Here is a 25,588-nt window from a genome sequence, read left to right as displayed (position 1 = left end):
ATTACTGCAGCGTTCAATATTATTCAGATTATACGTCATGTCGTTAATCGCTGTTCACCAAAAGAATATTATATTTTGCGGTTGCACATAAGTCAAAATGTGTCATATCTCTCATATCCCATCGCAAACATCCCAAACACCACTTCTGCATCAGTCGTACATGCACAAAATATCATATTCTCTCTGAAAATTGAATATTGATATGAATGAGGTAATATGGCGCATGATATACATATTATTTTATTCGATATTGTGACACATCTAAATACGAGAATTGATAAAATGAGAGGTAATCACATAAAATATGATAAAAAATTTTTACCGTAATAAAACTTCGTCTTTGGTGTTTGTAAACAGTATCACTTTTTTTTTTTTTTTACCAACGAAATCAAAAGAAATTTGAGAAACATTAAAAGATTTATGTTAAACACGCAATAGTGTACTCCAGCCTTCTTTCTTACTGTTAGATTTTAAACGCAGAGCTCACATTATTGTTTCTAAAGAATTATACATTTTAATTATTATTAAAGACTGTCGTTTCTATCTTTGTCAAGCATAGTACAAACACTTAAAAAATCAGTTCTATTTCGATATAAAAAAAAGTACTATATGATAAAAATTCACAACCAGGATTGTGGTTAACACCATTTATTGGTTTGCCTTATTTATACCATGACGCGTTTAATTTCTGAGATGTTTGTTGAAATAGTAGCTAGAATCGCCATAATAAAATAACTATTTTATGTATTTGACTAATTTAAAAAGTAAACAATCCATCCTTAGCCACAGAACATATTTAATAGGAAAATAATTGTAACTACTATCACTGTCCATAAGCTAACGGTTAAGTTTTTAAAGTGGAAGTACACGGAAATAATATAGCAAATATATGGCACGATATGATATACGATTTATTAATAGTCAATGTATAAATATAATAGTGTTAAATTAATAATACAATAATAATATAGTAAATTAGTCTACGCGGTGAGGCCGTGAGAGGGAAAATTAAAATGTTCTGTCCGCCGCAGGATTGGTTGTGTGTAACAAAAACGAAAATAGTGAGCTTCGATAGTGACTCATTATTTGAGAAAACACCATTTGTTGAATTACGAGAGTATATTTTTTTTATATAATAATATAATATAGGCTAAGTATAATAACAATTTCGTTTGGCGGTAAATGGCGACGGACAAAAATGGTAAAAATTAATAAAAATATGAAAAATTACTTAACTACGCTGTAAAACTGCGATATACATAATATTATGTATGATAGCAGGCCGAAGTGTTATTATTATTATTATTATTACATAATATGATGCTTTTTACAGACTATAAACGCTAATGAGTTTAAAAATTACAAAAGTAGGCGTCGTTAAAAGCGATATGATTATAAAATAAATTTAAACTAAAAAATAAAAACAACGTTTTATGTTTTTTTAAATAATATAATATAATATTATTATTGTTGTCTTCGGCGTTGTTTGCAGTCGTTGACTGAGGTGCATTTTGTTCATCGATTGTATTATTTGTTTCTTTGAATGATGTTGTTAACGTCGTGTCTGAAAACAATAAGACAAAAAGCGAGAAATTAAAGTACGTCTGGTTGTGTTATTCATTCGTTGTGTCTTTACCACTTAATTGTAATTGGTTTGCCGTCGATATAAGCAGAAGCATTTTAAACAAAATAAATAGTTTTATCTTTTATGTATTAAGTAGTAAGCTTTTAAAAATATATTGTTAAATGGTTAACTCAATATACGTATATACAATACACAACGATATAGTAGTCTTATATAAGGAGAGTATATTATGCCAAAAGGATATAACTTAGGATGCTACAACAATCACACGTGTTGTCTCAGTATTAGTAGTCTTATAATACATGTGTACATTTTCTTGTTTACACAAAATATTTGTGTTCAGACGAGATCTATTTTGTTTCGTAAATTTTATTATACGAGTGTGAATTGAACAAATAATTAAATTTAAAAAAAAGAATATTATTTAGTGTAAAAGTCTCTTAGACATTTATTTTTTTAAATTTTTAGAAGAGCCAATGGGAATTAAAATTGGCATAATATCCAATTAAAATTAATTAGATATAGGCCAATTCACAAAAGTTTTGAATTGAAAACATAAAATAAATTAATCAAAATGCAAATGATATGTAGGTACGTGATACTGTGATAGACCATAGACATCACACGTGGATGTAGCATTTTTTTTTTTTAACAAGTTATCAGATAGGATCACTTTTAAATAACGAAAGCAGAATAATAATTATTAGTTATAACACGTAATATAAAATCACATGTAATGGTAGTTAAAAGAAAACTAATACTAAATACTAATAAGTATAGATGTATACTATATATGAAAAAATATAAAAATATTAACCATTATAAGATATTTATTGCTTTAAACAAATTTTATTAATATATTATGCATATACACTATACATAGACGACAGTGAATGTCCGCGAGTCATGATAAAAATGAACAAATATTATATCTAATTAACATTTTAATATAATCTTTCTTTAACACAGTATATTATCGCAACATATCAGAACATTAGATAGCTGCAATGCTTGTTGATTTTGAGTGATAAGATTTTAACTTTACAAATTTAACCTAGGTATATAATATAATATAAAATAAAATAAACAAGGCTGTGAATTTAATTTTATTAAGTATTCATTTTTATTTTATAGGATAAATCGAAATATTGGCCAAGTTAAGCGGTTAAGTTTAAGTGGATAAACAATTTTTTTCGCATATTTTTATATGTTTTAGTTAATCATAAATGTTTAACTAAATGTTTTTGAATTGGACAAAGAGACGAATATAATCGTGGTAATATCTATTGATTAGCAATTAGTCTTTTTATTTTTGTTATAATGTTGGCCATTAAATATGTTATATTGATAAAAAAGTATAAGTAGTACACTTTCCGAGAATCTATTAAACTACTCCTATACTTAAGTTATTTTTCTTTAAACTTAAAAAATATGTTCCGTAAATAATAAAATAGAATAAAAAACGTATACGACAATTAAATAACAAAACCTTAAAAAGACTAGTTTCAAGTATTTGCTTAAAATTAATTTACACTTTATTGCATAGGTATTTTGGAGTTTTCTAGGTTATTTTGGTAATTTTGAGTACTAAGTACTAAGTGCATTTAATTCACAGCCTTGGTGATAACAATAATAATACATAAAGTAAATTCCATGTAATGGCTATTTTATCGTTACGACGTCTGACAGCGCGAGGTATGCCCACTATAATAGACACTACCCTGTAAAATTGCAATGGTTTATCGTGAATATACGTTTTAGGATGGCCAATATAACGTTACAGTTCTCGGCCAAAACGCTCAACATGAAAGCGATTGTTAGATCTTAATAAAAAATATGAAATAATCCACACTCTATTTTTAATTGAAAAATCTAGAATGCACGTTGCATTGGCACAATTAGAGGTGAAGATGCTAAACTTCTTGAATTAAATACTTGCACATTTATTTTTAAAATTATTCTGTAAACTTGATCTAAAATTTTTTTTTAAATAAAAATCATTTAACATTATCCTGCAGTAAAAATAATTATAAGAGGACAATTTTTATTACAGCATTAAGTACCTAATAAAAAAGTTTTGTGGTTTTAAATTTCTTTAAACAATTTAAGAAAATCCTTATTTGCCTGTTGGCAAATAAGATAGATTTATTTACTCCAAAAACAACAAAAATCAACTATCATATTAAATATTGTAAATTATAATATTAATATTAGATTATAGAGGCAATTAAAACATCATATTATTTCCTCTTCGCGAAAATACAATTTTTTCGTTTTTTATTGCATTTATTTTCATAGTATACATACTATTTTTAAATCATAATTAAATAAATATTAATGTTTAATTAGAGGTAAGAACAAGAACACAAGTACATAAGTAGACTATAGCACTTCTTAGCTCCAACTAATTACACTAATGCCATACGTTGTTAACATTTTCCACGAAAACCAAGGGACAAGTGTTTATAGTATTTATTTATTATTTTTTTTAATATAAGAGTAGTATACAGACTTACAGAAGCGATAAGTACGTATATCTATAATGTGTGCATGTTTTGGAGTATACAAGGCCATAGCCAGGGGGGAGGTTCAGATCCCCACACCCCCGAAATTTAAATAATATTCTCATAGTTTCATATTTTATTACATAATATAACATATTTATAATTTAAACCCCTCGCAAAATATTTTTCTGACTTTGAACTAGGAATTATAAATCGTGCTAAGTCATTTAAGTTATATACTTATATGTCATATTTAACTTTGGGCAATTTTATAGCGGGGAATTAATTTTTTATTCCAAAGTACTCGTTTCTATTAAATTATAATATAAAATATAGATATGTTCTTGGCGTAAAATTGACTCTTTCTTTTTAAATTCCTTAATAAAATATTGAATAACAAATATTTATTATATAATATAATTGCCTATATAATATTATAAAAAAATATAAAAATTAAACGTAGTTAAATTTTCTATGTCTAAGTCTTTATGTGATTTTTTTTAATGCATTTTTACGAAGTGCGATAATATTTGGTAAGACATACCTAATATTATATTTTTTATTCGGACGGTGTGAAATAAAAGAATTTGCAAATAATTTATAGTATTATTTACAGCCGTCAACTTCTTCGTATCAAACAAAATACATATTCTCATTATTATCGAGAACTTATTTTAAATAAGTATATGTATATATATATATACAAAAAACATAATACTATATAATGGCACGTAACATAAATCACAACCCGTGTGGTTTTATAATATATTAATTTATACATAATATTATATATAATTGTATATATATATAAATATATATATATTAATACGTAAAGTGGTAATATATTCCCATGAAACATTATAAATTAGTCAACAATAATATCAAAAACAACGTAGTTAACATAAGCCTTATGCTAAAGTTATTGTGTGTACACAAGCATTTGTTATTGGTGTTGGACACAGAGTTTCCGGTTTCGTTAAGATCCGGCCACACAGAGACCGTGGGCCATCGCGGATCCACCTGAAACACCACTTCGTCGTTAGTGGTTTGTGTAAATATCAACGACGATGGTATGCGCCTCAAGTCGTTTTTTTTATAATAATAACTGCATCGCAAATGAAAATGATCGATTATTATTATTATTATTATTATTATTACCGGTCACGAGTCATGGAAAAGCAGCGTGTTGGAAAGACAAAGATAAAATACGTTATTATTAGCTTGGGCAAACAAAAACATAATCAAGGCCGTGAATTTAGTGTGTTTTCTTTTTTTTCAAATTGTTTTTAAATACTTTTTTTTATTTAGTGTACTAAATTCACAGTTCTCCAAATAATATAACATATTTATGCAGAAAAAATATAATTTATAAATTGGCGTCACTTACCTGTTACACGAAGCAACATTTTTTCCGGACATCGATTTTTGACCCAGATTCACGTATCCTGAGTCCTGAATACGCACGTCTCCGATACAACCCTCATACCCTTTGTAATGGTTGTCGTTCGACGTTAGAATGACTTCCGGAACTCCACCTGCGCAAAATAATTCTTAATTATAAATTCTTTTTAAAACTCTATTATCCACAAACCAGTTTTTTTTTATTAAAATGACTAAAAACGTAAGTAAGATCAGAGTCAAGTATGGTAAATTACTGACTTTAGAAATTAATCAAAAAACATAATAAACATCAATTAAAAAAGAAAAATAATTAACTAAATAAAAAAGATATATTAAATCTATCAATTTAATATATATTAAATTATTACATAACTAATAAAACTTAATAATTAATAATAGTTTAATTACATTGTTTGGTTTTTATTTAAATAAGATAATTATAGTAAAAATAGTAAAATAAATCAACAAATTAATTGATTGAAAATTTTGAGTATATTAATATTAGCATATTTTTTGCTTGATTTACAGTCAACTTATAGAATTATATTATTATATTCATAAAATAATATTTTGTAAGATCGTTTATTATTTATTATTATAGAATATATCTGTAAATAAAATAGTAGTATCTACTATCCATACACACAAAGAGTATTTTCTAAACGAAATGAAAATGATGTATTGTAGTATTATATTATTGTTATTGTGGTTTTAAGTTTATGATAAAAAGGTAAACTCTCAGTACCAGAAGCGTCTATCAAAGACGTTCAGTACAAAAACCGTATTATGTACTTTTGGCAGCAGAGGTGGATCACTAATGAAAAGAGTAAGCGGAAGAGTCCAATTACAATATTTGGATAGATAGTTAAGGTTGTTTTCTTAAAATGATAACATATATCCTATTAATTAAAAGTATTATTTAAAACCACAATAATATAAGTAGATAAAACTTTGAAAAATATCTGGATCGATTAGGATATTTACGAGACTTAATTATAGTATAAAATATAATGTGCGCGCATTACTCATCAGAAGTTCTCTTCCATAGTCGTCTACATATTCAATCTAAGAATTTAATATTTTTCTTATATTTATGCATGTTGTTAGTGTGGAAATATGCAAATTGTACAAAGATATGTTTCAATGAGTGATAGGTCATTACGACTATCTAAACCCGCTCCCTTTTATTAACGTAGTAAAGGTAATAAATAAGCACAATAAAGACTTACCGATATATATCAAATCTGTGGATTCCAAAAGTTGGTGGATGTCAACATCTCTCTCTTTACCATATTCTGTAGTCAACCTATCTAGCTCCAGAGACCATTCGGCTCCGTTTCCGCGGATCAATATCACGTGAGGTTCGTTGTTGTTGACGTGATGATCCGTGGCTCGGATCGCTGGTGTCGATCTGCCGTTGAATCTGTGACTTAATTCCACGTAGCCGTTTACAACTGTAAAATGAGATACGATTCATAGATGGAAATTAGATTTAATTTGATAAAACATTCAAACTTTAAGCGATTTATTTTTAATTAAAATATATTTGCTCACTCGAGACGGCGATATAATTGTCGACTACACCGTCGTTATTGGGTTCTTGGCCTTGCCAGTATAACAGGCCGTTAGCCGAATCTGTAGTGAACGTCATCGATATGGAATGTTCTCTCTTGTCCTGGTCTAATAGACTGTTATCCAATTGCAGATAACTGTTACCGCTGAAATTCGCTGTAATGTCTAATACCACTTCTGCAAAATAATGGAGTGTTAAAAATACAAAAATTAAAAATTTTCTGCCACGATATTAATACGCACTGTCGTTGCACGTCGGTCCCGAATGCCCAAGCGGGCAGTCACACCTGTACGAGTTAGAATCTATGTCGGTGCAAATTCCGTTGTTGTTACACGGTTTCAATGTTGAACACAACTTCGCTTCGATGTCGCACTTCGGACCACTATACAAATAAATATAGAAGTCCCATTTTAGTAAACTCGATCAGTAAAATCATAATAATAATTTAAATGTACAGCAATCTGCAGTTTACCTGAATCCATTTTCACATTCACATACATATTCGTAATGTTTGGGGGCAGTTTGACAAGTTGCATAATTCTTGCAGTGGTTATACGAACAGGCGTCTCCACGAGCGGCTACGCAGTCTTCCGTGTTCGAGGAATCCACGGTAGAACTAATCATATCCAAGTCCATTCCGGATACTTTGAGCTAGAACGGGCGTGTTATTTATCAATTGGCTATTTGGTCTAAGCATATGTGCACTTGTATGTATCAAGAAGATCCAGTGGTATTTAAATTTATAATGTTAAATGGGGTCATTAATCGGCTGCCTATTATTATATCACTCATGTCTTGTTAAAAACACCGATAAGACAATCCAATATTATATGTTATATTTATTATTTTTATTCATTCCGTCCCAGACAAAAAATGTATTAACTGTCATGTTATCACTGTAGTTACAGTGATAATTCACCATTAACACAAACCAAATTATAATTATCAAAATATCTAAAATCACGGTAATTCATTAAAGTTATAAAATTCAAATAAACAAATTTAAATAGTTATAAAATACATACTTATTGTTAAGGTACCTTTCTTGATTCTTCTAAATATTAAATTATAAATAACAATTTATTGTATTATAATATTATATAGTAGGAACTAGGAAGTATATATAATTATAATTAATTGATTTGACAAGTTTTATTCATAATTTAAAAGTAATTAAGTTCTATTTAACTTTTAAATACGTAAATGCATTATTATTTATAGGTATGTATACATAAAAAAATGAGTGCGTTATATATGTCAATACATTATAACTAATTTGATTTCAAACTTATTAACTCGTAAGTATCTTTACTCGTATATATTCAGCATAAAAAAAATGTATCATAGTAGAAACGAAAAAAATTTCGATTTGCAATTATTTCGATATTTGCTTATATTATGAAAATGAAAATGTATAAGGTATATCCAAGTTGCGTCTGTTGCATTCGGACCCAATATTAATGCATATAATTATAGTCTCTTAGTATTTACCCTCTTATCAATTTGGGATGCATATAGGATACATCACAATAATCGTCAGATCTTTGTGATTTACATATCCCAACAAAACATAAATGTAAAATGATAGCCAAGTTCAATTAAATAATATGCTTTGGATGTAGACTTCAACGACAAAAGAAGTGAGATCTAAATGGATGCCAAGTTCAATGGTCAATCCTGAAATTTATTTATAACAACATAAAATATAATTTCTTCTTATCACTTGTGATAAGGTATGACTAGTTGTCATATATGAATTATTATTAAGTACCAACCAAAACAGTCATGGAAGAGCACTGTATTCGATAGCTAGTTTCTACCAGCAAGACAAATTTTTAGAAGGATAAAAAAGAACTTACAATTTTAGAACTTGCGAAGGCTATAACATAATTTGTGTATGGAAACTAGCCAAGTCAGACCTTAGGCTTCAAAACATTATCCTAAGTGATAAGAAGAAATTATATTTTATGTTGTTATAAATACATTTCAGGACTGACCATTGAACTTGGCATCCATTTAGATCTCACTTCTTTTGTCGTTGAAGTCTACATCCAAAGCATATTATTGAACTTGGCTATCATTTTACATTTATGTTTTGTTGGGATATCATTACTTTTTTGTAAGTAAATTATTAATAGCTATTAAATCATATTAAAATAATTTCCAAATGGTTTTTAATAAACTATTGTATTTTCCTACATGTACGGGTTATAATTTTTTGTTTGTGTGTTTTTATTAATATTTTCCTACGTTTACGGGGGTTTTTTTTTTTGTGTGTCATTATTTATATTTTCCTGAACTTTTAAAATGTTTGGGTAAATTGCCCATTCAGTATCTGGAATTTTTTTTATGCGTTTTCTACTTATACTTAATTTGGCCAAGTCGAGGCGGTATAGCGTGAGCAGGCGGTTGTACTCTACATGTTGCTGCGCGCGGGTCGACAATATCGACACATATTCGGCTGTACGTAAGGTTAGCGGAACAATTTCAGTCAACACTACATTAAATTAGAGGCAGTTAATTAATTAATTGAAAAATAAAACATAATAGATAGGTAATTAATTGCAAAATTATAATAAAATCAATTGATAAAAAATTAAAAAATTTTAAATTAAAAATCTTCAAGTTTCTGATTTTTTCCTTTGTATTAACCTAACTACCTATCTGTATGCCAAATTTGAACTTTCTAGGTCATCTGGAACTGGGTTAGAATTTTGATCTATAGGTAAGTCAGTTAGTCATAAAAATGACGATTTTGGGACGTTAATATCTAAATAACGGTTTGAGGTATGTTTATGAAATTTGGAAAACATATGTATCTCGTAAGTCTCAATATATGAGCCAAATTTGACATGTTTATGTGGAATAGTTCTTGAGTTATGAGGGGGTCAAAAGTGGCTCCAAATGGTTCGTGTAATATTACACACGGTGCTGCTCGCTAGTTCTGTAGCTAGAACTTGGCTTGACACGCTACCGCGTGTCTAGATAATAATAAAAATCAAATATCCGAGTATTATAAGCGTTACCATTTTAATGCATCCTTTGAAATTGGACTCGACTTCCACGGATTTGGCGATTTTCACCTTGTACGAATCGTAACCACCCACAAACAAGTGAGTTTTCAGTTCCAATGCATGCATGTTACCATTTTCGATAGACCTGATTGGCGTTTCATTGTTGACTGACAATTTGCATTCCTGCGTTTCCGTGTTACGGTTAATGGATATCGTGGTCCACTCGCCAATTTCCAAATTCTGTCTGCTTCGCAACATGGACGTTATACCTGAATGAAATAAATAAAAAGTTATAACACCTTATTTTGATAAAATGTATACTAATTTATACATAATAAAATAATAATGATATTACTACGATTCAAGACTTATGCGCTAAAAAATTTAAAAATATATAGATCAGTTTTATAGTATTATTTTTTATTGATAATAACAAAACTCAAATATCTGTTTATGTTTTAAATTTTTATTATACATCAGATTCATGAAATTAACATTGAGAAAAAATAACAGCAATTCATTAAGTCCCTAATCTTATAATTTATAACATACCAGCTACGGTATAACGGAATTCCACTTGTCTGTTCTTCAACGTCACTGACATGAATTGGCCGATCCCTTGGTGGTTTTGGGCGGCGTATAGAATTACGCCGTCTGTCAAAGACGCCGGATTTATTTTTAAGGATATTGTTAGTCTGAAATGGACGAAAACAATATGATTAGAACATTCATCAAATGATATACAAAGCGAGATAATATTTTATAAATTATTAGATTATTATTAAGGTAAGAGTGTTTTTTTAATACTTCTGTTGCGAAGTTGGTGCCGGGTATGCTAGATAAGATTTTCCCGAAAAATACGGTTCAACGATTTCAACGGTACGTTCACATCTTTTTCCGAGTGTGCCGATTTTACATTTGCATTCGATTTCATCGTGACCGTTCAAACATTCACCAAGCCCACAAATGCCTATAATAATTGGAACAATGTGAATAAAAAAAAATATAATTGTTATAAAATGAATCTAATTTGCTAAGTTATTTCTGATATTATTTTAAGGCCAAAAAATCCCAGACTTACCCGGTGTGCAAACTTCACTTATCTTGTCACAATACTCTCCGCTGTAACCAGGTTGACATATGCACGTGTATCCTTGGCTAGTTTGAGCCTCTTGGCAAATACCTTGGTTCAAACATTGATTGTTAGAACAAACGTCGCACGTGCCCAAACCTTGTTTGTCAACCGAATCTTTCATTAAGTTATACGTACGGCTTTCAGATTTGAAACCGCTGACGCAACCTGTGGAAATCATGTATTGAAATGAAATAAATGCGCACATATAAAAAATGCACATGCATAATACAATAAATACATAATATGCATTATTATCTATATAAAAACAATTTTTTGATTCAACTTCAAAAAAGAACTTAAGTATTGAATTTTTATAAAGCTTTTTGCAATTAATTTTAACATTTAAAAAGTTAAATTTTGATATTCTATACTCGTATAAGAAGTATTATTTAAAACTTAGGTTTTTCATTTGAAGCTAACGGATATACGCTACTACAGGTTTCTACTTTCTAGTTGATGTGTAACTAACCAATGAATCCGGTTTGGAAACCTGCGTCTTTTTGTATCGACCCAAAGTCGGGTACTCCGCCAATGTATAAGAGTTGGGATAAATCCATTCCTTGGAAAGTGCCTGGACTGACTCCACGGTATGGACCGCGGTCATCGATGTACATAGTACCGTGTTTCTTAACCCTTTCAAGCTTAGCAATGTGCCATTCATTCAATGTCACAGGTTCGGTTGCTTTAATAATCGCTGCCCCAGATCCGACGTCAAAACGGAACTCAGGAACACCGTCACGAAGCCCGAACGAGAAAAAGTCACCTGATCCACCAGGTTTTTGACCGTTGTATAATATCAAACCTTCAAAAATAATACAATAAGTATCGAATTCAAAAATGATAATAATAACACATTCGAACGAATATATTATTATAACGTAATGATAGCGTACCATCATTCATTTCGGGCTTAAAGTGAACTTCGATGTTTAATTCTAAATAAGTGTTGAGAAGGGTAGGGAACGCTAAGTAGCTATCGGTACCACGGAATGAGGGTACGATTCCGGTGACGACAAGTACTGTTGGAATATCTATTCTCACCATTTCGTTCGAAGCTGTACACAAGTACAGTCCCGCACTCTTTTCAGTAACGTTGTACAGTGTTAAGTTTCTCTAGAAATATTTATAAAATAAATGAAAAGTTAAAATGTATTTTATAATTTTATATATTAAATCTTACGCGATCGTATATAGGTTCCATTTGAGGTCCAAATTTGGCCCAAGAATATTCAACTGGCATTGATAGATCGGTGTTACATTCGACTACAACGGATTTTCCGTATGGTGCGTACTTGGTACTCACTGATGGTGAAGCCGCATCAGACGGAGTTGCTATATAAATGATAAATACAATTAAAATACAATTCACATTAAATGAACCTAAAGTCATGAAACACTTACGAAAATCATAATAGGTAAAGCAATTCCAAAAAGTGTTATTGTATAAGTACACAGTAAGACATTTTTAATAGATACAAAAAGGAATTATAACTTACGCGTAACAGTTAACTCGTAATCTTCAGTGATGATGTTATTATTTTTATCTCGTTTCGTACATCTGTAAGTTCCGCTGTTCTCTGGTTTCACGTCAATAAACCTGTCGTAGTTAGTCCGGTGTAATTAAAGATTTTTTTTTAAATTTTATTTAAATCTTCAACGAAAGATTTTTATACACTCGGAAATAACCTACTTGATAAATGATCCTTGATTTTCAACATTGTTTTCCATGTCGTCATTTACTTTGGCCCAAGTAATTTCGCTGTATTCGCTAGAGCTTGTATCAGAGGTCCAAATACATTCAAGCTCTAAAATGTCACCAATGTAAACCGTTCCTTGGCTGGGCTTAATATAAAGACCAGAGTTTCGACCTTTACACAATATGTATATAAGGTTACGTTAAAAATATTAAAAAAAAGTTCTAATTGATAACATGTGTATAAATATTTTTTACAATTTTACCTGAATTAGGTTGCAATAATATATGAGTCTATATAATAAGTAATTACTTATTTACAATAGTTAGGTTAGATATAGTGCTTTCTTGATGAGTTTTATATAAGTATTGAAATAAAAATAACTACTTTATTCATAAGCATTTAAGTGTACGTGAATTTATTTATTGTACAAGTGCAAATAGCACATGTGTGTTGATTAGTGAATTCTCAACAATCAAGAAAGCAAAGTGTGTGTATATGTTTATTATGAAAAAACACGGGGACAAACCAATTCTATTTTTCTTCTCCAAACACGTTTCTTCTTCGTCCGAACCGTCGGAACAGTGAGGTATACCATCGCAATATTGTGTATAATAAATGCATCGCCCGTCGTTACAGCGGAACTCGTCAATCAGACAAGATGCTGAAGATTTGTTAACATAGACAACCACCATCACCAAAAGCGAAAACCACAATAGAAGTTGACAAAATCGTGCAAGAAGTAATAAAACCATATAATATTAAAACTAAAATTTAGCTAAAACATAAATTGGTGCATTATATGTATAATTTAATAAAAGAAAAGTGATTATGTAATGCCTGCAGAGACAACACAATACCTGATTATAATTGTGCAGGATATGTTACAAAGTTGATACAAGTACAGTACATTAATATATAAAATACATAGGCAGTTAGAAAATATAAATGGTTTAAAAATACAAAATACCTATAGTTTTTGTATTTATAGTTCTACTTATGTATTGGACAAGCAGCAAAGTGTTTTATAACAAAAAGTGTAAAGCGAAGGTAAATAAATTTAAAAGCGCAACAAAATATTTAAAATGTGATTATCTGATTTTAATTTTATTCAGGGTAATTCACCAACTATGCTCACTTCATTTTTCTCTTTAATAATGAATTTATTTAAATTCTAATTTTCGAATAAATTTAAAAACCATACTTTTAAATTCTTGTAGTTTTTTGTATTTCTTAAACAATTTTTAAGGTGATATACACTTTTTTTTTCAAATAAAAACCCGCTGTTAGGTCAACTATTTAATTTTTAATTTTGGTGTAAGTATCTAGCTTAAAATTTAAACTAGTAGTTTTTCAATTATTAAATTATTAATAATAATAATAATAATAATAATAATAGTCATTAGAATTGCAGGATAAAACAAAAAATATAAAACTAACGTAACATTGGATCTAGTATTTATTATACTTGAGCCATTTTTACAAATTATACACGCTGATAGAAATATAATAATCACTAAAATGTATAAATCACCATATTTTATAACCATATAAATTAAAAACTACATGTTCGAATTTTTATGTTGATACTTCAACATTTTTAGAAAATTTATACTGCTTAATAATTTACAGTACCTAGTAAAGAGAGTTCTCATTTGAAAAATAAAGGTTAGTATCTTCACAATATACTCCTTTAAACAGTAAATTGAATCACAATAATTTTAAAACATGGTCTAAGGTCTTTAAGACTGTATACTTTTTTAAAAATTTCAAAAATTTGATTTTAAATAACCACATTATTGAAAAAAAAAAGGGATTTGCATTATTGGTAAATCATCCTGTATATAGAAAACAGATACTTGTGCATAGTAAAACTATATATATGAAACAGAAAATCATAGTAAACCAGATTATTAAAAGTGGAAAATGATAAAATAGTATATTTTTCCGTAATTTACAAATAAACGAAGAAGTAAAGAAACAGTCACATATACGTATTACATACCCACAAAAATTACACGTAAAAAACGCATCATTAATTATTTTAAAACTGAGTAATTATTCAATAAATCTAATTGATGTAAATTTAATAAAAATTCAAAATGGGAAGTTCAAATATTACACTTAGATTCGGCCAGTAGACTTAGTATAAGCATTGCTTATAAATTATAATTTATAAAATATCATATAATATGCAGGTAGTGTATTCATTTTATTGCATATACAATAAAATATACTTTATGTTTATAATAAATGGTATTAGTAGTTAGATTAAACATTTATAATATCGAATAATGTGACATTTATAAATTATTACTATATTTCTGTACCAATTTACCTATAAGAGTTATTGTAAAGTTAATACTCATTATTATTAAATCGATATTTCAAACGGTTGAGTCAGAAGAAAGCATTTTATGTAGATACATTATAATGCATTTATTTTTAAAAATTACCACCACCTAATTATACTACATGACTAATAAAAATCTACAAATATGCGTTTTATATTATAAGATATCCATAATTTAAAAAAAAAACTACGATGACTTAAAAAAATCCAAGAATAATATGAAATAATTATAACGATACCACTACTATTATATAAATTAAATTTATGACTTACGGAGAACACGGAGATCTATGTAGTCATAAGTTGAACCGTACGGACTATCAACTTTACAAAAATAACGATCAGTGTCATTTAAACGTAAGTTTCGTAAGCTTAATACGTCTCCGCGTATTTGACTATCATGTGGAAGTGATGATCGGTTACGACTCCATTTCACGGTGTATTGCTATTGAAAGTGTTTAAATATCGATGTGTACAAAGATCTATTTATTATGAATTATAACTGATAATATTACTCACTTCGCTTAATCTGGGAAGCACACACCGGAGATTAGTGTTTCCACCTTCGAATACATCTTGGTTGCGATCAATAGCTCTGATGATTGGAGCAGGACGATCTCGTGAGTTATCTAAACAGTATAGGTAGGTACGTAATTTATTAACTATATTATATGTAATATAGGTACCTAAAATTAAACTATTTATAAATGTGTAACTTATATATTCAATGCTTTGTTTATATTTTTACAATTTTATTAACTAAAGTCTTACCATTCACTAAGACTTCAGCAACAGATTCAGCTTCACCAATGTTGTTTGCAGCTTTACATAAATATCTACCAGCGTCTTGTTCAGTAATACCATTAAACTACACATAATTAAATAAAGGTATGAAAAGGAATTTATGTATATAATATATAATATATTACTCTTAAATATCCACCACTCGTCTGTACAGTAGGTGGTAGTGAGCGACTCGACAATTTCGACCAGGTAATAGTAATAGGTTGATCTCCATCTGCGGTGCATATAATTTGAGCGTTGTCACCTCGTTTAACTACTTGTCGAGTAGGGTTCAAAACAATTCTTGGAGGTTCTAAAATACACAAGTTTATTTTATTATTGTTAATTTTATTTTAATATTACAATATTATATAGTAAAGGACCAAAGGTAGTTTTGTTTTAATAGTTTTGTCAAAATTTGTTAAAATATGATTATTTTTTTTTTTACCTCCAACGGTACAAAGTTGATTTTTTTCTGACAGCATGTTAATAATTACAAAATATTATATTATTATCAAATAAGATATAAGTATAAATATTGGAAGCGATAATATTTTATTTCAAATATTAACTTACCAACTACTCTTAATGTAATGGATCGACTAAACACAACAGTTCCATCGGATTCAATACCTATACAGTTGTACAGTCCTTGATCCGATTTCTGAACATTTCTTAAAACTAGCATATTATCGATAATATCATGTTCTTCTGATAATGAGAGTTGGTTACCTCTCAACCATGTTAATTTAATGCGATCTCTAATTGCAGTTGCATCTATAAATAGGCGAGATAAGTTCAAATATTAAAACCGTAAGTTATTTATGATTAAGATAGATCATAGATGTATTTACACTTACCAGCATTGCAAGTGAGGACTGCTCTAGATCCTACCAAATTCACTAATTCATCTTCGGGTTTTGTATTAGGAATGACGCCTCCATTTTCGTCATTTCCGGCTATATCACCTCTAAATGGTCCAGATGTTTTATTTTCCTCTTCATTTGTATTTGTTGCTCCTTCGTTTTCTCCACCAGATATTTCGTTCACGTCGTCAGACACAATTAGTTGTATTCGGTCTTCCACGGGTCCGGCAGAATTTTGTGCTACGCAGGAATAAGTTCCAGTATCTGATGGTTGAGCATTGTCTATAATGTATTCAACTATATCGGACGATCCCGTGTTACTGCGAGATTCCCTGGAAAAATATAATTTAAATTAAAACTTGATTCCAATAAATCATTAAATCAAATCAATCTTACTGGTAAGAGGGATAACCCTGTGTAAGCTTAGTCCATGTCACGGTAGGCGTAGGGTTTCCACTAGCATGGCAATGAAGTTTAACTTGTTTTCCTGGTAGTACAGTTATAATACCAGATGGTCTTAACTTAATAACAGGAAGAGATTGGACTTCAAGAATAGCTATAGCTGAAGTCATGCCAGCATTGTTCCTTGCTTCACAAACATACTCTCCTGCACTGGAAGCTTCCATACCAGTGATTCTAAGATAAATACATTAAAATGATATTAGGTGGATATTATGTTTGAGATAAAATACTATGATGTTTTCATTTAATTTTTCTTTACTTTATTACTCCAGGTGGAATCTCTTCCACCTGTCTAGGTAAACTTTCACCATTGCGCCTGGTCCATTTGATATTAGGTGTAGGAATTCCTCCAGTTACTCGGCATTGGAATAGTACACTACCTCCAAGAGTTACGACTTGTCTAGCACTTGGATATAGTTCAATAGTCGGAGCTTCCCTTCCTAAACAATTATATAAGAATATTTTTGATACACATATGTTTAATTTATTTATATGTTTTAATAAATATTAACATACGTTCAACATCGATAATAGAAGATGCTTGTGCTGTTCCACCTTCATTTGTAGCTTTACAAACATAAATACCACGGTCTTTGACTTGAGCTGATGGTATGCGTAGTAAAGATCCACTTATCTAAAAAAAATCAAGAAGACATACTTAAAATAGAAAAATAAATATAAATTAAAATATGTATTTTGTTGACCAAAATAATTTAAAAATAGCCATGTAAATAACTAAAAAAAAAAAAAATTCAAAAAATATTAACTACTCCAGAGTAGTTTTCATAAATAGCGAGAAGTATGCTCAGTTTTATTCATACCTGAACATTTGGTGTTAAATTTTCATTGATTTTAAACCATTGTACTTGAAGATTGGGATCAGTAGTTGACAAACATCTGAGTTCTGCTAGTGTACCTTGTGGAACTATTTGCCTGTCTGGTTCGATGCGTAAGCTTGGTGGATTTCTATGTTAAATAAAATTATAAATTTTTTTTCAACTTAACATTAATTTTCAATTAATAATATTCACCTTCTTTGCACAATATTGACTGGTACTTCGACTTCTGATTCAATTGCTCCAGACCTATATGAGATTGCTGAGCAAACGTACGTGCCAGAGTTGGAGGGTTTAAGACGGTTGAGAGTCAAAAGACCACCGTTTTGTTCAGATCCGTATGGCAATGGTTGATTTCCTGCTTTTGACCATTTTAATGCATACTGAGATTCGTCTGAAATAGTACATTGAAGACGTACAACATCACCAGGTCCTGAATATTGGGGTGGATCTATTGTCAGCGACAATAAATCATTTGATCCATTTATGGCATTTTCGGAAGCTATTTAAATGAAAGTTCATATATTAGTTGGTGCAGTTGAATAAATACAACAATAATGTTTTTTATTTTACGTTCAATATAAATAGTGACTCTTTGTGAATCAGTTTCGCCGTTTTGATTTGTCGCTCTACAGAAATAAGTGCCTTGATCAGATTGTTTTACTGCCGAAATACGTAACACACCATCCGCAGACCAATACTAATTTTAAATTAATGATTTAGTGATTATAAAATTTACTTAATAAGTAATTATAAATAACTCACAGATGGGTTAAACTGTTGATCTAAACCTCTATACCATTCTAGTGTAGGTGCTCCAGGAGACTGACAATTGAATTCAGCTGGTTCGCCAACTTTAAGTCTGAGGTATTTAGGTCTGATTTCAACAGTTGGCTTAATAATGTTTGTTGGTCCACCTAGATAAATATATTATAATTAATATAATTATTGTTGAAATACTGAAATATTTTTAACTAAGATTATAATAGATTATATAAAATACACGTATCAATTTTACCAATAGTATTTAAATCCTGACGAAATTCTATATTGAAAGCATGAAATGAAAACATATGTTTTTATATTTTGCATAAGAATAAATAAATAATTGTTTATTATTACCTCCAACAGCAAGTGTTTTCTTTTCGCTGATGGCTGAATAACCATCAGAAGCAGTGCACACATACACTCCTGAATCTGATGTGTCAAGATTTGTAAATAGCAAATACCCTGATCCGTTATCGATTGCTCTATTTACAGGTAAACTGGCACCTTCTCTTGTCCATTTTAACACAACAGGCTTAACAAATATTTAAAAACATTTTTATAAATTATTTTATTTTAATTATTATGTAAGTACATAAAAAAAATAATTAATTATACCCGGCTACGTCTAGATCTGGCATCACATCTAAACCTTACAGTACTACCGATTTCCACTATCTCAATTGATGGATCTGAAACTGTGATGTAAATTTCTGGCTGACTTTGTATTGGTTTACTGGTTATTGCTACTTTATCTAATAAACAAAGGATAAGTTGTGTGAATAAAATTATTATTTTTTTTTATTCAATAAACAAACAAATAGCTTAAGGTCTTAATTATATACATTTATAAATTGATATTAACATTCTTACCTGCTATTCTCAATATTTTTTTGTCACTGAAGGATGAATATCCATCAGTTGCTGTACAAATATATACTCCACTATCTGAAGGTTCTACACTAGTTATATACAAGTAACCTGATCCATTGTCTTGTGTACGGTCAGATGGCAAATATCCGTCTTCTTTTGACCAAGTTATATTTATTCTCTAAAAAAACACATTCGAAATATGTTATAAGTTAGGTATCTCAAAAAATTTTAAAATAAATAATAATCTACTTGTGAACGACGAGAATTAGCAGCACAATGTAATGTGACAGTATTTCCAACTTCAACAATTTCTATTTTTGGCTCAGTAATTTGAATATAAATTTCTGGTTGTGGAAGTGGTGGTGGTGATGGTTGTTTGGTTGGGGCTGTTAGTCTATTGTCAACTGAAAATTAATATATATATATTATATACATATAAATTATTCACTGCTAAATTTAGAAGAAAGATCCCGATAGTATGAAAGTATTAAAATATAGTTACAATTAAGTAGGAATAGATAATAATTGTATTAAATACTAATTTTATTCATTAAATTAAAACCATGGTTTGCGCAATGCTTAGAAAAATAAAATTCAGTGATACCTATTTAAATATTTTATAGATTGAGAAAGTGTAATATTAAATGATATAAAAGTATTATATTATAGAATATTTTAGTTAATGGTATTTTAATTATAATATTATGAAATTAAAAATATATTACTAACTTTTACTTTCTTGTAATTTCATTGTCTTTGAAAAATTGTATAATATTGATATTATAGATTTACATCTAATTAAATCTATTTTTATATATAATTTAAATAACTTAATAATTTATTAATTTTTTTTACTACTTACACTCATTTTCCAAAAGTATTTGAGACATAATGTAGGTTTATTTTTATAATTTATCAGAGTAATATGTATGCATAATATTATTTCTATTGATATTTTTGTTATAAATTGTTACTACATATGAAATTTATTATTTACTATATGGATCTTATTAAAATATTGGTTAGATCAACTACTGGAATTGATTAATTAAAAATATAAGTGCTAAAATAAAATACCTACCTACAGTGTTTTATACAAGCAAAATAATTTAGTTATCCAGTAATCTCAAAAAAATTAGAAGTTAATGAAAAATATACTGTCATTAAACAATATTTATTACCTAAAGTATTGCATGAAGTCCCGGTGTATCCAGGTAGACAATTACAAGTGACTCTTTGGTCTGAGCCTAATGAACAGCTTTCTTCATTAGCATTACATGGGCATCTTGTGCATTGGTCATTGGTATTCTTGTAATATCCAACACTGCATATCTAATTTGAAAAGTAATTTCATTGTTTAAAATATATTTTTAATTGAAAATACTATTTATTTTATTAAAATAATACTACATACTTCACATGATGTTCCTCGGTGACCAACTGGACATCTACATATTTCAACACTGGATGATCGAATGCCACCAGTCTCTGATTCAATAGCTGTATCTAAACTCACATCACTGAGATATGTTCTATCAGTCTGTGAAGCATGTATCGCACGAATTAGGATGGCTTCAATAGATGAAAGTACTTTCATGAATTCAGCTCTTGATGCAGGTTGTGGTCCTGAGGAAATTAATCGACGCCAACCTTTTTCTACTAAATGAGTATTTAGCATCTATATATAAAAAAAAAATTATATACAAAAATAAACTTATAAACACTGAAAAAATAATATATACAGTTGTTTCGCCTGGAAGAACTTTTTTATCATTTGATTTAAATAACCATATTCCACTTCCAACTAATATGATGTCTGTGTCATCGCGTATAGTAGATCCTGGAAAAGTGGTATAGCGTTGGGTCCAATTGAGGAAACCTCCATAGGATGTAATCTAAATTTTAAATAGAATTTATATAGTAAGGCTTAAATTATTTTTACAATGTATTTACTATTTAATATATTATACAGAATGAGGCATAATATAAGCATCAGTTTTGAAGGGCTATAGAATAAAAACTTTTTAACTTACAAAAATGTACATAAACATAATATCATATCTACCTTATTTCCTGTAAAAGAAGATGGTAATGACCAAAATAGTTGTTCACCACGATTAGGTGTATAATCATAGCCAATTTCGTTTCTAGACACGTCAGTTAAAAAGCCAGTTTTAATGAACCTATTTCTAGTACTGAAAAAATAATTTTTTTAATTAGTTTAAATTCTAAATATTAAACGTATATAAATAAATTATAACAAATTACCTGTCAGTTAAAGTAAAACCATGGTTTTGCCCAAACAGCTGCATTGGAATTTGAGTAACGAATAAATTGGAAGGATAACAGCTTTGAGAAACTCCAGAACAGAAACACTCTAAACATCCTTCTACATGATTTTCAGACAAGTCAAATGTACCAGGTCTACAACGGTCACAACGAGGTCCTTCTACATTGGTCTACAAATGATGATTATTTATGCATATTTTATCTATTTATTTATTATTATATATTTTTTTATACTTTGCAAACACATCTATTTTCTTGACAAGGTAATAAAGTGCCCCGAGAATCACAATCACAGACAGGAATCACTTCACTAGCTTCACATGGTATACCTTTTACTGGATTACCAGTATAACCTGGTAAACACTCATTACATGTATCTCCTGTTGTATGATTTTGACAGTTCTATAAGTTTAAAATGTATATAGTATACATCATAGTTAATAATTTATAATATTAAGAAATATCTTACAACACAAATTCCAGAGTCAGGATCGCAATGATTTGAATGACCGTTACATGTACATGGTTCACATATTTCTAGATAGAGACCTTGACCATTTCTCGTGTAACCAACAGCACAGTCTTCACATGATAAACCTTTGTATCCTTCTGGACACAAACATTCTTCTACTTCAACAGCTCTATTTTTGCCAGTATTGAATGAATCGGTGATTTCAAGCGTTACTGACTGTATCCTATGATGGAAAATCATAATAAGCAATAATATTATATCAAGCAACATAATTTTTTACCCATGTATGGTATACTAATATACTAGTATATTTAGTCTATGTGTAATGTGTATTGTGTATGGTTATTATAAATATACATACGCTGCTTCTTTAGTGCCAGTAGTGTAAGTTGCTTTAATTAATATGAATTTCAAACCAGCTAAAGCCATTAATAAATGTTCACGATCTGCAACCTGACCGTCAGGTCGCTGCCAATTTTGTTCTAATAGTTTAACTGAAGTGGTTTTTAAAGTATTTGGTTCTACGTTTTCACGACTATAATGCAATAATCGGATTTTGTTTTCCTGAAATGTTAGAACAAATAATGACAACAGAAATGTTTGAGCTTGCAATTTTTATTTGAATATTTACACTTATGAGTTCTATATCTGGTGCACTGTTTTTGGATGACTGACCACCTGGAACTGGAACATGTCTTAAGATGTAACTCAGAGAACCACCGTATGAAGATATTTTATTTCCCAAAAAACGTGGAGGTAATTGCCAATAATACACCTAATGATATCATAGCATAATATAAAAAATATTTTCAGTGAAAATAAATATTTTAATAGTAATTATGTATACTTCTTGACTGCCTGGAGGAAATTCTGAGTAAACAAGTTCTCTTGTACTTGAATCCACTACTACATTTGGTAACGGAACAAAATTTTTACGTTGAATCAATTTGATGTCTTGGTTGGTCCTTGCAAATGTTGCGTGTATCTATAAATTATATGTTTGTATACATAGTGGAAAATCTCATAAGTTAAATAAAATTTACTTCTTGTCTATATAGCCTAGAACTGGTGCACTGATTGGATACACCCATGCAGAAACAGCTAATGCAACCGAATTGATTATCTGGTGCAATGTTGAATGTATTAGCCTTACATTGGTTACATAAATCACCAGTTGTATGATCCTAATTAAGAGTAAATGAAAAATAATATGTTAATATTTTATACTTGATTTTTTTGAATTTTTGTTTAAATTATAAAATAGGAAAAATATTTTATTGCTATATTTATAAATTATACTTACCACAAGTGTCAGTAAATAAGACAGCATTATCAAATACAATTTTTCAAAATTATTAAATTATTCTGGAAATATAAAATGTTATAAGACTTACCTTGCAGACACATTTTCCAGTTCTATCATCGGGGAATGGTGATATTGAACCAGCTACATCACATATACCTAAAACGTTAATACATTATAAAGTATGTATACTGCAATACACATACTCTTAATTATAATCTTAGTTTTTAGTTAATTTACCTTGTTTGCAATAATCTCCTGGTTGTAAAGGATTTCCTGAATATCCTGAGGCACATTGTTCGCACCTTCGTCCAACATATCCATCAATACAGTTACATGTCGGTAAACCATCAGTGTCTAGGTAACAACCCTTACCAAATCTAAAGGAGAGGATAAATTATAAAAAAAATAAAGATTTTAATAAAAATAAAAATAGTTTAAATTACTGATTGCCGGATGATGTTAACGGACAAGGGCAATGTCTACACGGTATTCCTCTTAGTGGAGATCCATACATTCCTGTAGGACAGACTTCTGTTTCTTCTTTATAACACTGTCCTAACCAGGAACCTTGTTGTCTCCGTACATATCCAGGAGCACAGCTCTATAAAAAAGCATTTACTATTTAAGCATACATTCATACATATAATACAAATAAATGAAAAACCTGTATAAGATTCACATAACAAAATGAGAAACTTAAAGAAATAAATAATAATTGACCTATTCACCATAGCTCATAATGAACATTTTGGAAATATCAAATAAGTATTGAAATATAATTTTTAATTTATTTAATAAATATTTTTTAAACATTTTATTGTATTGATAATATATTTGACACTCACTTCACATGATAGACCAGTATAACCTGCTGGACATTGGCATTCTTCAACAAATGCTACATGTTCATTTACACTATTTAATGTTTGTGCAGAATCCATTTTTATATGTTTTATGTTTGTTTCAGATTGTTGAGAAACATACTGACCCCTTTTTAAGCAATCAATATAATATATTATATCAGAATTTCATGTAAAAAATATATTAATATGATAGATACCTAATTAAAATATTTTCTACATTAGCTAAAACCATCATAACATCTTCCCTGGTTGCTAGTCCATCATCAGAATAACTGGAACTGGTACTTTCTTTTTTCCAAACATCAGCAAATAATCTAGCTGATACAACTGTATCCAAGCCTTTTTGTATTTCCGGACCAAAATACATAAGTTTAATACCATTTCCCTAGAGAAAATTGTAAGTATAATTCATTATTCGTTAATTTGTATAGATAAATTATAAATAAAATTTCTTACAATCAAAATTATGTCTGGTGTGAATGTAATTGGATCTCCATTTCCTTCATACCTAACTATGTATTTTATGTATCCCCCATAAGATTTAAGCTGATTGCCTAAATAACTTTCTGGGAATTTGAAATATGGATATATGTCTTCATATTGCCTTGAAGCATTATTTACTGTAAATACTTGTAAAGCATCGTTTCCATTAACATTTATTTGGTGAGCAGTAGAACTTGCTGATTGTAATTCTATTCTAAATGAAGAAGGTTCAATATGAACATTAGCTATTCTTAGTTGATACAATGATGGTGTATTCTGGAAGAAACAAATATTAGATTAGATTAACCTGAATAAACATAAAGCAAGATTT

The 25,588-nt window shown here is 29.2% G+C and overlaps 1 protein-coding gene across 7 annotated transcripts in view; it reads right to left on the bottom strand.

The window, feature by feature from the left end:
* Nucleotides 1-888: 888 nt before the first annotated feature.
* LOC114124910 (basement membrane-specific heparan sulfate proteoglycan core protein-like) overlaps nucleotides 889-25,588 on the bottom strand; it is a 162,174-nt gene continuing 137,474 nt past the window's right edge. For 6 of the 7 annotated variants that reach the window (XM_050197025.1, XM_050197027.1, XM_050197029.1 and 3 more), the window contains 50 exons: nucleotides 25,231-25,533; nucleotides 24,972-25,159; nucleotides 24,757-24,901; nucleotides 24,355-24,512; nucleotides 24,149-24,288; nucleotides 24,000-24,067; nucleotides 23,649-23,789; nucleotides 23,453-23,590; nucleotides 23,237-23,380; nucleotides 22,967-23,169; nucleotides 22,603-22,828; nucleotides 22,368-22,535; nucleotides 22,113-22,303; nucleotides 21,910-22,039; nucleotides 21,587-21,739; nucleotides 21,259-21,522; nucleotides 21,026-21,176; nucleotides 20,094-20,248; nucleotides 19,845-20,022; nucleotides 19,590-19,726; nucleotides 19,329-19,506; nucleotides 18,972-19,123; nucleotides 18,780-18,906; nucleotides 18,402-18,708; nucleotides 18,192-18,336; nucleotides 17,887-18,004; nucleotides 17,630-17,810; nucleotides 17,305-17,544; nucleotides 16,903-17,240; nucleotides 16,619-16,819; nucleotides 16,189-16,355; nucleotides 16,031-16,127; nucleotides 15,779-15,888; nucleotides 15,533-15,704; nucleotides 13,436-13,570; nucleotides 12,903-13,080; nucleotides 12,709-12,809; nucleotides 12,393-12,544; nucleotides 12,106-12,325; nucleotides 11,682-12,014; nucleotides 11,159-11,377; nucleotides 10,885-11,047; nucleotides 10,630-10,772; nucleotides 10,090-10,346; nucleotides 7,536-7,714; nucleotides 7,306-7,445; nucleotides 7,045-7,239; nucleotides 6,720-6,944; nucleotides 5,477-5,624; nucleotides 889-1,564 (listed from right to left, as the gene is read on the bottom strand). In XM_050197025.1, the coding sequence (XP_050052982.1) occupies nucleotides 1,528-1,564; nucleotides 5,477-5,624; nucleotides 6,720-6,944; nucleotides 7,045-7,239; nucleotides 7,306-7,445; nucleotides 7,536-7,714; nucleotides 10,090-10,346; nucleotides 10,630-10,772; nucleotides 10,885-11,047; nucleotides 11,159-11,377; nucleotides 11,682-12,014; nucleotides 12,106-12,325; nucleotides 12,393-12,544; nucleotides 12,709-12,809; nucleotides 12,903-13,080; nucleotides 13,436-13,570; nucleotides 15,533-15,704; nucleotides 15,779-15,888; nucleotides 16,031-16,127; nucleotides 16,189-16,355; nucleotides 16,619-16,819; nucleotides 16,903-17,240; nucleotides 17,305-17,544; nucleotides 17,630-17,810; nucleotides 17,887-18,004; nucleotides 18,192-18,336; nucleotides 18,402-18,708; nucleotides 18,780-18,906; nucleotides 18,972-19,123; nucleotides 19,329-19,506; nucleotides 19,590-19,726; nucleotides 19,845-20,022; nucleotides 20,094-20,248; nucleotides 21,026-21,176; nucleotides 21,259-21,522; nucleotides 21,587-21,739; nucleotides 21,910-22,039; nucleotides 22,113-22,303; nucleotides 22,368-22,535; nucleotides 22,603-22,828; nucleotides 22,967-23,169; nucleotides 23,237-23,380; nucleotides 23,453-23,590; nucleotides 23,649-23,789; nucleotides 24,000-24,067; nucleotides 24,149-24,288; nucleotides 24,355-24,512; nucleotides 24,757-24,901; nucleotides 24,972-25,159; nucleotides 25,231-25,533 (8,739 nt within the window). In that variant the 3' untranslated portion in view covers nucleotides 889-1,527. The remainder of the gene's footprint in view (nucleotides 1,565-5,476; nucleotides 5,625-6,719; nucleotides 6,945-7,044; nucleotides 7,240-7,305; nucleotides 7,446-7,535; nucleotides 7,715-10,089; nucleotides 10,347-10,629; nucleotides 10,773-10,884; nucleotides 11,048-11,158; nucleotides 11,378-11,681; nucleotides 12,015-12,105; nucleotides 12,326-12,392; nucleotides 12,545-12,708; nucleotides 12,810-12,902; nucleotides 13,081-13,435; nucleotides 13,571-15,532; nucleotides 15,705-15,778; nucleotides 15,889-16,030; nucleotides 16,128-16,188; nucleotides 16,356-16,618; nucleotides 16,820-16,902; nucleotides 17,241-17,304; nucleotides 17,545-17,629; nucleotides 17,811-17,886; nucleotides 18,005-18,191; nucleotides 18,337-18,401; nucleotides 18,709-18,779; nucleotides 18,907-18,971; nucleotides 19,124-19,328; nucleotides 19,507-19,589; nucleotides 19,727-19,844; nucleotides 20,023-20,093; nucleotides 20,249-21,025; nucleotides 21,177-21,258; nucleotides 21,523-21,586; nucleotides 21,740-21,909; nucleotides 22,040-22,112; nucleotides 22,304-22,367; nucleotides 22,536-22,602; nucleotides 22,829-22,966; nucleotides 23,170-23,236; nucleotides 23,381-23,452; nucleotides 23,591-23,648; nucleotides 23,790-23,999; nucleotides 24,068-24,148; nucleotides 24,289-24,354; nucleotides 24,513-24,756; nucleotides 24,902-24,971; nucleotides 25,160-25,230; nucleotides 25,534-25,588) is intronic. The other variant, XM_050197028.1, reaches the window with a different exon arrangement.

The sequence above is a fragment of the Aphis gossypii genome, chromosome 1 (assembly GCF_020184175.1).
Source record: "Aphis gossypii isolate Hap1 chromosome 1, ASM2018417v2, whole genome shotgun sequence".
NCBI classification, from domain to species: domain Eukaryota; kingdom Metazoa; phylum Arthropoda; class Insecta; order Hemiptera; family Aphididae; genus Aphis; species Aphis gossypii.
Note: the sequence above shows the minus strand (reverse complement) of the source record. Positions and strands in the feature narration are given on the sequence as shown.